The following is a 12,051-nucleotide window of genomic DNA, read 5'->3' as shown; positions in this document are numbered from 1 at the left end:
TCTTAAGTAGGTCTTTATGCTAAGTTTAAAGAAGATCCCTTCATCCCTTGAGTTTTAGGAATTTTTTAAAGTTCGTGAACCAATGTCATTTTAAAGATAAAAAAATGAAACTTGGCATCGTGGTAGCTCTTTAGGGCTTTAGGCATGCCAAGTTTGATTTTTAGGATTTTTTGTTTTTTTTTTTTTTAAAAAAACCCTCAAACCATCTTCCCCCCCCCCCTCGGTAAACACACACACATCTCTGATTCTGTGTTAATTCATCCCTGCACATTCATGGAGGGAGCTTTTCTCCTTTATTTTGCTGATGCACAGCTGTGCAGTTTATAAAAATAAAGATCAGCCTTCTTCTTCTCCTGCCCCTCGGAAGGACCAGCAGCAGCAGCAGGGACAGCAGAGGGAAGACTGTGCCTAATTTTGGTTCATTTAGCCCTCGGCCTGATAAAGGTTCCCCATCGTTGTCTTAGATAGGCTCTGTTACCATGTGTGTAAGATCTTTGATCGTTTTATTGGAAAATGACCAAAAAGTGACCAAGCATTTAGCAGGTGAACTAACAATCTCTTCTTTGACAGAATGACATCAGGATAAAGTTTGAACATAATGGGGAAAGGCGGTAAGTCCTTGCTGTCTTCTTTTTGCATTTTTTAAATTTCTCTTTTTCTTGTGAATATCAACAAACAACAAAAAGTACATTGTGAAAATGGAGAAAACATACATTGTGTACATAAAATTATCGTAATTTTCCATTATAAGTACCATTCAAATAAATAAAAAAGGGAGAGAGTTATGCAAAGGTTTCAAGAAAAGCAGACCAGATATCCATATATTTATCCACTTGCAAGTTGCGTCTATATAACACTCATTCAAAAGTTTATAATGTTATTAGGTCCTCAATCCATTGCATTATGGGAGGTGTGAATTTGTCCTTCCAATGTGATAGTATAAGTCTTTTGGCTGCCATAAGGGCTCAGCATATTTTATTGCATTTCAGATACATTTTTGCTACCTAGTCTAAGCTGAATTGTTTGCTGTATTTGGCTAAATATTTTTTTTAAAAAAATTACATATATACCAGAGGGGTTCAACTTCTCTTAAAGGAAGGAAAGAGGGTGTTCATATCCTTTGAAATATTCCTTCTCATCTAGGCAGTGTTGTCTTAAACGTCCCACCCTCCATTTCCCCTTCCCCCCTGCCCACCAGCCTTTCTCCCTCCCCTCCATGGGGTTGAGGGATGAAGGGTACAGAGGAATGTAACCAGCATGGAGATTAATGTTGACCTTCTAATCTGTGAACATTTTTACAGGCTTTAAGGCACTTTTTGAACAGAAACAGGACAATCTCTAATTCCTGGGTACTAAAATTTTAAGTGCCAGCCCTATATAAAAATATTGCAGATTTCTAGGCAATCAGAGTGATGTATTTTTCCCCCATTCCTAACATAGGGTATCAGTAGATATATGGTAGAATCCTGTGAATGTTTAGTCTGTTCAGAACTAAGTCCCATTGAACTCACAAACACATATACACTTCCAGGAAATCAGTCTTAATGTGGTATTTTTGCACATATGGAAGACTTGCAATAAATATCACTTATTTATTTTATTTATATTCTGTTCCATTCAGTGGACTCGGAGAGGCTTACAATAACCCTTCCTAAATGTTAGTAGCCTTGTCTCCTAGAGGTTCGCAATCTAGTGCCATCAAGTTGTAAGGGTGGGGTGGGGTGGGGGAAATGGCCAAATGAAATGGAATGTAGTGAGTCTGAGATCTATTTTTTTCAAAACATGCCAAAGCACACCCATATCACATCGTAAGTAAAGCGATAAAGTTAAGTGGAATGGTGATGGCTTCTCTGGAAATATAGGTATGAATGAAATATAAAAGTGAGAGTCAAAGTTATTTAGCATTCGCTTTGGAATTCCAGCATACATAATATTACTGTATGCTTCATGCATTTCTAAAGAGATGTTGACGAGAATAGGCTTCCGGTGTTCCACTTGGAGCAGACAGATGCACTATGTAACACAAGCATAGTGTTTTGGCATCTAGATTGCTGTAGCAATTAACTTGGCAGTGAAACCCTAGCCCCACAGCTTTGTCCTATCTCACCTCTTCCTGATCAAACAGGTGCCTTTGAAATGGCATGGAAACTCAGTAGGGTGCCTGATGTTTGTTTTACATACCCACTGAAATGAAAAGCTCAATTGTATGCAAGCAGTAATTATGCAGCTCTGTAGACAAAATGCACTTGTTTGTGTTTGATTTCAGTAGAGTTGCCAGATTTAGCCACAAATATTTAACTCAGGAATGGTCTGCCTAAAACTATCCAAATCCATCATGATTTGCTGCTTTAGAAAAATTCTTAAGGGGGATCTCAGATGTGTGTGTGTGTGTTTAATGTGCTATTTGCCTTTTAGAAAGAGTTCCAGTACAGTTGTGAGCTATATTTATCTGGTATCAAAATGTTATATCAGTTTATAATTGGATTGGTTTCTCCTTACTAACTAGAAAATGTTGTTGTGGGCTACTTTCATAAAAAAAATAATAATAAAGAAAACCGCATTTCTAAATAGTTGGCTATAGTAGAGTTTTAGTGACTTTTCTCAACTCCTCTATTATGGAAACCTAAAACTGCAAAGCAGACCACTTAAAACCAATCTACTCTTTCACATTCTTTCCCATCCCACATGCACATACCCTTTACCACTTTATGACAGAAGAGCTCTCGACATCACTGCCGACAATGGTGAGCTTCAAATGGAAGTATTTACCCTACATGCCATGTTGTTCTCCTTCCCCAGATAGAATGGCATCTCGTGATTTGTATTCTCATGCCTCAGTGGTGGTCCATGCTGGCTAGGAAATAATTTTCACTTCCATATAAACTTGAGTTGGTGCCTTCTCCTTCCTTCCCTCTAGAACAGTGGTTCCCAAAGTGGGCAGTACTTCCTCCTTGGGGGTGGGGGTGGGATTGCATAGGGGGGCGTTAGGAGGCAAGGGGGCGGCAGGGAGGTACTCGAGGTGGTCTTTTCCGAGAAGCACCTCTCCAGAAGGTCTTAAAACCCAGGGACATTGTTATGGGAGAAGGTAGTTTGGTCCCAAGCCATATAGGGGAAGAATCCACACATATATTAATACCGTTTAAGAAGAGTAATAACTGAGCTTCAAAATGACATTGAGCTGAAGCCAAAGTTTAAGAAATCGTACCAGGAGTTTTGGTTACAGAAGGAAATTTCTGATCACTATCCTGCACTACAGAGAGTGGTTCAGAAGCTCCTGGTTGCATTTCCAACATCATATTTGGTGGAATGTGGTTTTAGTGTGGTCTGCCTACTTCTCTCCAAGCGAAGAAATCAACTACAGATTACTAAACATGGTGATTTAAGACTCATGTTAAATGACTTTAAACCAGACATTAGGAAACTGGTATTACTTCATCAAACCCATCCATCACATTAAGAATTTACAGATTAGTGAGGTACTCTACCCTAGTTACTAAATGTGATATCTAATATTCTTGCTAAATGACTATCAGACTTTGAAAAGATGATATCACTGGATCAAGTTCATCAATTATGTTTAATTGAATAAACTAAAAAAAATGAAATGGGATTTTGAATAAATATTCAATTAATTGTTACTGTTTTGAATTTTATTGTTATTATCTTCCTTAGTGGGTCGTTGAAAACCGCTATTCTGAATAATGATTTTTATTTATTTTTATTTTATTTATTTATTTAGAATATTTATATACTGCTCCTCATTGAAAAAATTTCGGAGCGGTGTACAAGGTAAAATGAAAATAAAAACAGAATAAAACAGTTAAAACAAAATTTAAAAAGAAGCAAAACAACAACACAGAAATCCAAGGCTGCATGTTAAAGAAAGGCTTCTTGGAATAAAGATGTTTTCAGGAGGCGCCGAAAGGAGTACAAGGTTGGAGCCTGTCTGACCTCCAGAGGCAGGGAATTCCACAGGAGGGGCGCCACCACGCTGAAGGCTCTTCCCCTGGTGGATTCCAATCAGAGGATTTTTATAGTGTAGGTTAGGGGGCACTGGGCATGAGTTTGTGGAACCAAGGCAACGGAGACCTGAAAAAGTTTGGGAACCACTGCTCTAGAACCACATCCAAGTACAAAATAGCAGGGACAGGGGCGTAAAGCTCCATGCCATTCAAGTTTTCTTTGAGCTGAGATTACGCATTGCTCTTTTTAGCCGAGAGAAATGCAGATCTTTCCCAAGAAGCCACCTGCTTAATCCTTCTTCTGAGTACACATAGTTAATTGCACATCTCTCAAAGCTGGCTTTTCCAGAGGACTCCTATCAACTAATCTTGCTATCTTGCTGTCGCACCCCAGAATTATCCCTTTTATTCGGCCTGTCCGCTATGAAGAGGTGCAGCAGAAAGTGAAAACAGCTTTTGGGCAGCCGCTGGATCTCCATTACATGAATAATGAGGTACTGACTTTCACCAACCAAATACTGTGTGATAATTATTTTCATCTAAAACCAATGCTGTTCAGATGCAAGGGAAAAAATATAGTGGAAATACTCTCTCCACCCCATATACCTTGCGGGGTTGGGGGTGGGGCATAAATAGATGCAGTCTGGAATAGATATAAATACAGATTTTCAAAAAAGCCAAACTAAAAAAGTGGCTCCCTGTGATATAACCTTACCTAAGAGTATCAGAAGCTTGCAAATGTGTATGTGGGCTGAGAATATCAGCACTTCCATCTTTTCCCCTCCCTTTTAAATTCTGATTGAATTTTTAAAAATTCAGGTTACTATTTAGGCGACATGCCTATTGAAGCAGCCTGTATCAAGAAGGTGATTTTAAGGATGTTCCTTGCCTGGAAAATAAACACAACCTGAAATACATCTGGATATATACAAAAGGAATACTATAGATTATTTACAGCCTAAGCTTATGCATGTTTTACTTTGAAGTACGTCCCAGTGAATTCAGTGGGGTTTACTCCCAAGTAAGCATACCCCATAAAGCAGACTAAGACTATTTACAATTCTATCTTGCTCTCTCACTATTTATTTATTTATTATTTATTACATCTTTATACTGCCCAATAGCCGAAGCTCTCTGGGTGGTTCACAAAAATTAAAACCATAATAAAACAACCAACAGTCTAAAAACACAAATACAAAATACAGTATAAAAAGCACAACCAGGATAAAACCACGCAGCAGAAATTGATATAAGATTAAAATACAGAATTAAAACAGTAAAATTTAAATTTAAGTTAAAATTAAGTGTTAAAATACTGAGAGAATAAAAAGGTCTTCAGCTGGCGATGAAAGGAGTACAGTGTAGGTGCCAGGCGGACCTCTCTGGAGAGCTCATTCCACAGCCAGGTTGCCACAGCAGAGAAAGCCCTCCTCCTAGTAGCCACCTGCCTCACTTCCTTTGGCAGGGGCTCACAGAGAAGGGCCCCTGTGAATGATCTTAAGGTCCGGGCAGGTACATATGGGAGGAGGCGTTCCTTCAGATAGGCTGGCCTCAAACCGTTTAGGGCTTTGAATATTAATACCAGCACTTTGAATCGGGCCCAGACCTGGCCTGGCAGCCAATGAAGTTTCAGAAGGACTGGCGTAATGTGGTCTCACCAGCCAGTCCCTGTTAGTAACCATGCTATCCTGTTTTCTACCAGTTGAAGCTTCCGGACCATTTTCCAAGGCAGTCCCACGTATAACGCATTGCAGTAATCCAAACGAGAGGTTATCAGAGCATGGATAACTGTAGCTAGGCTATCTCTGTCCAGATAAGGGCAGACTTGTTGCCAGGCAGGATTTAAAATGTAATGTGCCGTTACTAATTGTGTGTCTGTACTTTTTGCTTTGCAGTTATCTATTCCCTTGAAAAGTCAAGATGACCTTGATAAGGCAATAGATCTTTTGGACCGAAGCTCAAATGTGAAAAGCCTTAGAATATTACTGCTGTCTCAGGACAGAAACCATGTAAGTAAAAGCATATGTACTCATAATTGCTATAATCTCTTACCATTCTTTAAGCATTACAATGATGCCCAGGTCATTGTAAGGTGAGTTTCCCCCATGTTCTACTTAAAGCAGAAAAATATGATTTCATAAGTGCAGCCATTTCTCATTTTCCACTGACTTCTTCTTTACCTTGAAGCTACTTGTCAAGAGATTCTTTGTCCTAATAAAGTGAACCCCCCAAGAATCTGATGTAGGCTTCTGTACGTATGATATCTCAGATGGAAAATAAAGGAAACTTTCCTCTCTAAAATACGGATTTTGTTTGATTCGTCTTCCTTCCTCTTCCCCCATTTCCCCATCACAAATGCTTTCAGAGGGAGTAGTAATTTTATTTGGCACAAATTGTTTTTAAAACCTTGTTTTATAATAGCCATATGATTTTTATTATTAAACCTATGTAATTCAATACTTTTTCTTCTTCTTTTAGAGTGTGCCTTGTATTACAGCACACTTCATTCATTAAAATAGATTTTTATTTAAGTGTCCTTGCTTTCAGTACATCACATGAGGATCTGATTGCTAAAGTACAAGTGAGCCAGTAGTACAAATCCAGAAATGTTTGAAAAAGGTGTCATTTGACTACATAGCTTTCGATAGTAAATTTTATAAAGGAACATAGATCTTGCTTACCCTTGAGTGTTAGGAAGCAAACTTTTGTTTCACATCATGAGGGAAGGAAGCAAGGATCCATGAACTGGTAACCAGCCATATTTGCCATCAATCCTATTGATCCCCTAATTCAGTTGAAGTTTGGGATTTGAGCCATGGATGCACTCTGAAGCAATGAGGGCTCCCTCTTTCTCCATGCCTCTGAAGCCCAACATGGGGTCAGAGACTGCCGTGGCCTGGGACTGGGATCCCTCGGAGACCAAAGCCTCCAGTGACAGTCCCTGGTCCGTCTGAAGTGGAACCCACTGCCTCGGACCCCATGTCTTGTCCACGTAACCCTCAGGAAGTGCCACTGCCCTCCGACTGATGGGTGGACTTAAGACTCCTCTAATGACTCTGAGGAGCAGTCCCCAGCTGTCTTCCCCCCCTCCTCCAACCTTCATTCCCTAAGAGAAGCCAATGCCTGCAGGAAATGGCTGCTGGCCCTTTAACAGACAAATGCAGCACCTGAGCAGGTGGAGTTTCCAGAATGATTCTCCTGACCTTATTATCAAAGCCTTCTAGTTGCTCCAAGACTCTGCTGAAATAACTTGTTAATTCTGTACCTCCAAGATTGCTAACCAAGGTCCTGAAACATAACCTTAGTTCTGGACATGACCCAGCTAGACATGACTCAGCCACAAATGTGCTCATCAGAGTAAAAGATACGCTTGCAGCTAGCTAATACCTTTGTTCACCATTTACTAGAAACATATCCTTCCTTAATATATTTTTTAAAATATTAGGATGCCAAATATTCTGGTACATACCAGATTCTGCACTTGTGTGGTGAAATTCAATGCATATTGTACTTCATGTAAACCTCCAACTGTTCTCTCACTAGTCACTTAAGCTGCTGCAGGCTCAAAACCGCAGCTCAAGATCTCTACACTATCACAAACCATTTGTCCAGTGCAGGAACCAACATTTTGCATATTGTTTAAAATCTTGAAGCCCTGAAAGAGGTGGGAATGGCCCTTCAGACAGTATTTGTAGTGTTAGCTTGATACTATTATCCTGGGCTGCCTATCCTTGTCCTTGTTGTTATAAGAAGTAAAATACTGGGTCCCTTGAAAACAAAGTTCCTTAATTCTTGTGTATGTTTTCAACAGACAAGTTCATCGACCCATTCTGGGATGCCAAAACAAGTCAGAATCAAAACTTCCCAGACTGTTGGAGATGTGAATATTGCCTACCAGCCACCTGAAACCAGAAGCAGGCACCTGTCCATCAGTGAGTACTAGTGGTTTGGCAGCCACAGTTTTGACAGATAATTTTCAGTCTATACATAAAATCCAGTCCTACCAACCCCTTTGATCTGTAGTCTACGGTCTCCAAATTTTCCCTTTCTGTGGAGGCAAGGAACTCAAGATGTGTGCACACACTCTCTCTCCGTGTGAGTGTGTGTGCACGCGCGCACGTGCACACACGTATCAAACAGAGAAAAAAATCAGAATATATTACTACAACAACATGGTGTCCCACCCAGGGCTTCAAATATTTTGTGGCTCACCCACTAGTTCAGTTCTCACTATGAGGGATGCGCTGGAATATGTGAGGAAAAGCGCAACTTGGAATGAGCAGAGGGCACTTGCCATAATAATTACAACCCATAAATATGCGCGTTGAAATCCAGGGTTAAAGAACATGGCCTGAGTTTCACAGTAACCTGAGCTCCAACACTTCTGTTGTTATTTCCGTTATCATCACTGTCATCATCTATTTATTTATTACATTTCTTTACTGCCCAATATCCGAAGCTCTCTACAAAATACAGCATAAAATACAATATAAAATACAGTAACTTAAAACTACAACATAAAAGGGCAACCAGAGTAAAACCTAGCAGCAGTGCAGAGTTTTAAAATGTAATAGCAGATTTAAAATAGCAGAGCTAAAATACTGGAACGCTAAAAATAATTCGGAAAATGAAAGGGTCTTTCACCAGGCACTGAAAAAAGCACTACCTATGTACCAGGTGAACCTCTCTGGGAAGCTCATTGCATAACCAGGTACCACAGTGGAAAAGGCACTTTTCATGATAGCCACCTGCCTCACTTCTTTTGGCAGGGGCTCCTAGAGAAAGACAGTGAGATGATCTTAGGGTCTGAGCAGGTACATATGGGAGGAGGTAACCTGGTACCAAGCCATTTAGGGCTTTGGATGTTAATACCAGCACTTTGAATCAGGCCTGGAAAGGGACTGGCAGGCAGTGCAGCTGGGAAAGTGCTGGCATGATGTGATCACATTGGCCAGTGCCCATTAGTCATAGAATCATAGAATAGCAGAGTTGGAAGGTGCCTACAAGGCCATCGAGTCCAACCCCCTGCTCAATGCAGGAATCCACCCTAAAGCATCCCTGACAGATGGTAGTCCAGATGGTAGTCATCATCAACTTTCTAAGAGATCTGTTGAGGCCAGAGTAAGGGAGGAAGGCATTCGCTTACAAGGTGTTAGATCCCTAAAGACTTTCCTTTAGATGTTAGGTTCTTTCTGGAGGTGTCAGTATGGTGGATTTCCCCCGCAGTTAACAACATTTGTATTAAATAGGCTCCATTTACTAAAATTCCAAGTATCATTGTCCAGCCTAAAGGTGGGTGGTTTTCTGATGGGGGCTGTGATTTATTTTATCCCATACTTTAAAGGCAGATAGTATTACCTGATTACCTGATCACAGGGAGGGTCTACATCTAGGGCATGAATGGGGGAACAATTTTCAGCCCATTACCCCATGAGTGTGGGTGTGGAAAGGCCAGTTATGGGTGGGACCAAAGCCAAACACGGGCAGGGCAAATGGCTCACAAATCCAAGTGCATGCTTCTGTACTAAATGCTTGGCTTTTTATCCCCAGCTCCATCTCTCCAGGCTACCTCTTTCTGCAGTTCAATGCAACAGGTGTTTTGCTGCTCCTTCTCTCTCTCTCTCTCTCTCTCTCTCTCTCACTCACACACACACACCTGTTTCCTCTCTATTTGTTACCCCTTGCCACAACCTCTTCATCGCCTTTCTTCTCTTCCTTGCACCAAGCTGCTTCGCTTCTTTTCCCCCTCTGCTTTTAATTTCTCTCTCTGTCACAATCTCAGTCCGGATGTACAAGAAACAATTTCTGAAGCAAGATAGGGGGCAGCCTTGATTCTAGCAGCTGACTTTTTTACCCCAACAGTAGCAGCTGCTGCCATCAGGAAGTGACGAGGACCAGTATATGTAACACTAAATGTCCCCAGTTTCTATAGTTTGGGCCCAAAAGAAGCCCTTTGTGGAACAGATGCATCTGCATTTTTCTGTCCCTACCGTAACAGAAACAAAGGTGTGAGCTTTATGAAAATGCTCCTTTCATTTACAGCTTGTGATGCGAGCAGGATGGAGACTGGGCAGTTCTTGGGATAGATCCCATTCTGAGACGAGTAGAACCAGTGAACCAGCATATAGGCAGCCAGTAAACAACTGTGGCGTAACACTGGAGGGGGTCATGTGAGGAGAGGCACGACATGCCTACTGTTCTGTGTTGGATATTTGTAAGTCTCACAGTTGGGGGGCTTGTGAGTACCCAGGGCAGATTGAATAGGATTGCACTCTAAAGAGGTTAAGGAAGTATATTTGTCTTGTTATCTGCTCCTAGAAATGTCTATGCTTTGTATCCCTGGTTTAGCTGAAGCTCTCTGGGCAGTTCACAGAACAAGATTTCAAATCATAAAATACTGTCATATAATAAAACATAATATAAAAACATTAAAATGTTTAAAGCAGAATAAAAAAAACAAAGTAAAAGCCAGCAGCAGTACGACTGTATGGGATGGGGGAAGAGAATTTTTTGAAGAGCTTTTTAATATCCCTCCTCCCCAAATATATTAAATATGGCAAGTCTGTCTTGGGTCGCTTAATTTATAAAGAAAAGGAATATATAGTTCTGAGAGAATTTTCATATACTTCAGTCCTATGTCCTTGGAGGAAATGAAAGGATCCATGTAAAGGTCATGTTGTCATCATGATGGAAGTACTCCATCGTAAAAGAGATCCAACTCTCCATTTAAAAGAAGACTTTTTCCTCCTTTTAAAAAATCCTAATTTCAAGGTTTTAAAAAGATCTGCCCTTGGTTGCTTGGCACATGACAAAATGAGATTTCTTAGCCTTCTGCTTCCTCCCATTAACCAGTAGATGGCGCAAGTGTATTGCAAGCACCCATTATACCCATAATGTATTCATTTTTGAGGTTTTAAATTGAAATAATCATATAGGAACAGCTCTATACACAATCACTATATTGGTTGTGTGAGACTAAATCGAAGAGAGAGTGGCTTTCAACAGCTGAGGAATTGTAGATGTTATGACGTCATCCTTTTTTAAAAAAAACATGCCTATTTGTGTAATTGAAACAAAAATAAAATATATAAAAAGAAAGAAGAAAAAAGAGGACATTATATACATACATTGATTTGTACATATCCATATCACTGAATACATAGGCTCTCCCACACTAGAGGCCTTCAAGAGGCAGCTGGACAACCATCTGTCAGGGATGCCTTAGGGTGGATTCCTGCATTGAACAGGGGGTTGGACTCGATGGCCTTGTAGGCCCCTTCCAACTCTGCTATTCTGTGATTCTATGAAATTAATATATATTAAATACAACTTTCAGCAATTATACATAAGGTTCAACAAAAGTGGACCAGATATCCAAATAAGTAGTCATTCGAAGGTGGCATATATATGTCACACGTTCAAATATTGAAAGGGTTGTAAAGTCCTCAATACAGTATTCAGCTTTACCTTACCCCACAAAGTCAGCTTTAAAGATGCCTATCTAAATTCCAAGAAATCGTATTAATCCATTTCTTCAAATTAATCATTTGAGATATAGCTCTGGGAACAAGTTTTCCAAGATAAGTAATAACATTCAGGCACCACCAGAATTACCAATCTGCTAATACATTACAAGATACAGTAATGGAATATTTATTTATTTATTACAATTCTATACCGCCCAATGTTCAAGAAGAACATTCAAGAAGTTTCAGCGTGTTCAAATATGTTTGTTCCATTGTTTTGATATTTTTCTTATGAGACGTATAAGCAATAATTATACAGCACCATGTACAGCACCATGCAGCACCATGTACATTGATGGTGCTAAATAAATAAATAAATAAATAAATAAATAAATAATAATAATAATAATAATAATAATAATAATAATAATAATAATAATAATAACAATAACGCCCTGAATAAAAGCTTTACATGCCTCCCACCCAATGATGCAGGAAACAGGTGTACCCTCATTAATTTCAAAATACTCCAGCAACTCAGCAGAGATCTCTGATTTAAACACCTCATCATAAAGAAGAGAAATGTTAAAATGCCAAAGACCAGGGGGCCTGGGTGAATCTGA

At 39.8% G+C, this 12,051-nt stretch overlaps 1 protein-coding gene across 2 annotated transcripts in view; it reads left to right on the top strand.

The window, feature by feature from the left end:
* The window catches only part of MAP3K3 (mitogen-activated protein kinase kinase kinase 3), a 99,711-nt gene that overhangs the window by 36,666 nt on the left and 50,994 nt on the right, over positions 1–12,051 (top strand). For both annotated transcript variants that reach the window (XR_010025716.1, XM_063131972.1), the window contains exons 4-7: positions 571–611; positions 4,357–4,456; positions 5,858–5,971; positions 7,774–7,894. Coding sequence is in view for 1 of the 2 variants with exons in the window: in XM_063131972.1 (XP_062988042.1) it covers positions 571–611; positions 4,357–4,456; positions 5,858–5,971; positions 7,774–7,894 (376 nt within the window). In the remaining variant the exon portion in view is untranslated. The remainder of the gene's footprint in view (positions 1–570; positions 612–4,356; positions 4,457–5,857; positions 5,972–7,773; positions 7,895–12,051) is intronic.

This window comes from Elgaria multicarinata, chromosome 1 (assembly GCF_023053635.1).
Source record: "Elgaria multicarinata webbii isolate HBS135686 ecotype San Diego chromosome 1, rElgMul1.1.pri, whole genome shotgun sequence".
In the NCBI taxonomy this organism is placed as follows: Eukaryota; Metazoa; Chordata; class Lepidosauria; order Squamata; family Anguidae; genus Elgaria; species Elgaria multicarinata.
This window is presented reverse-complemented; position numbering and strand designations above follow the sequence as displayed.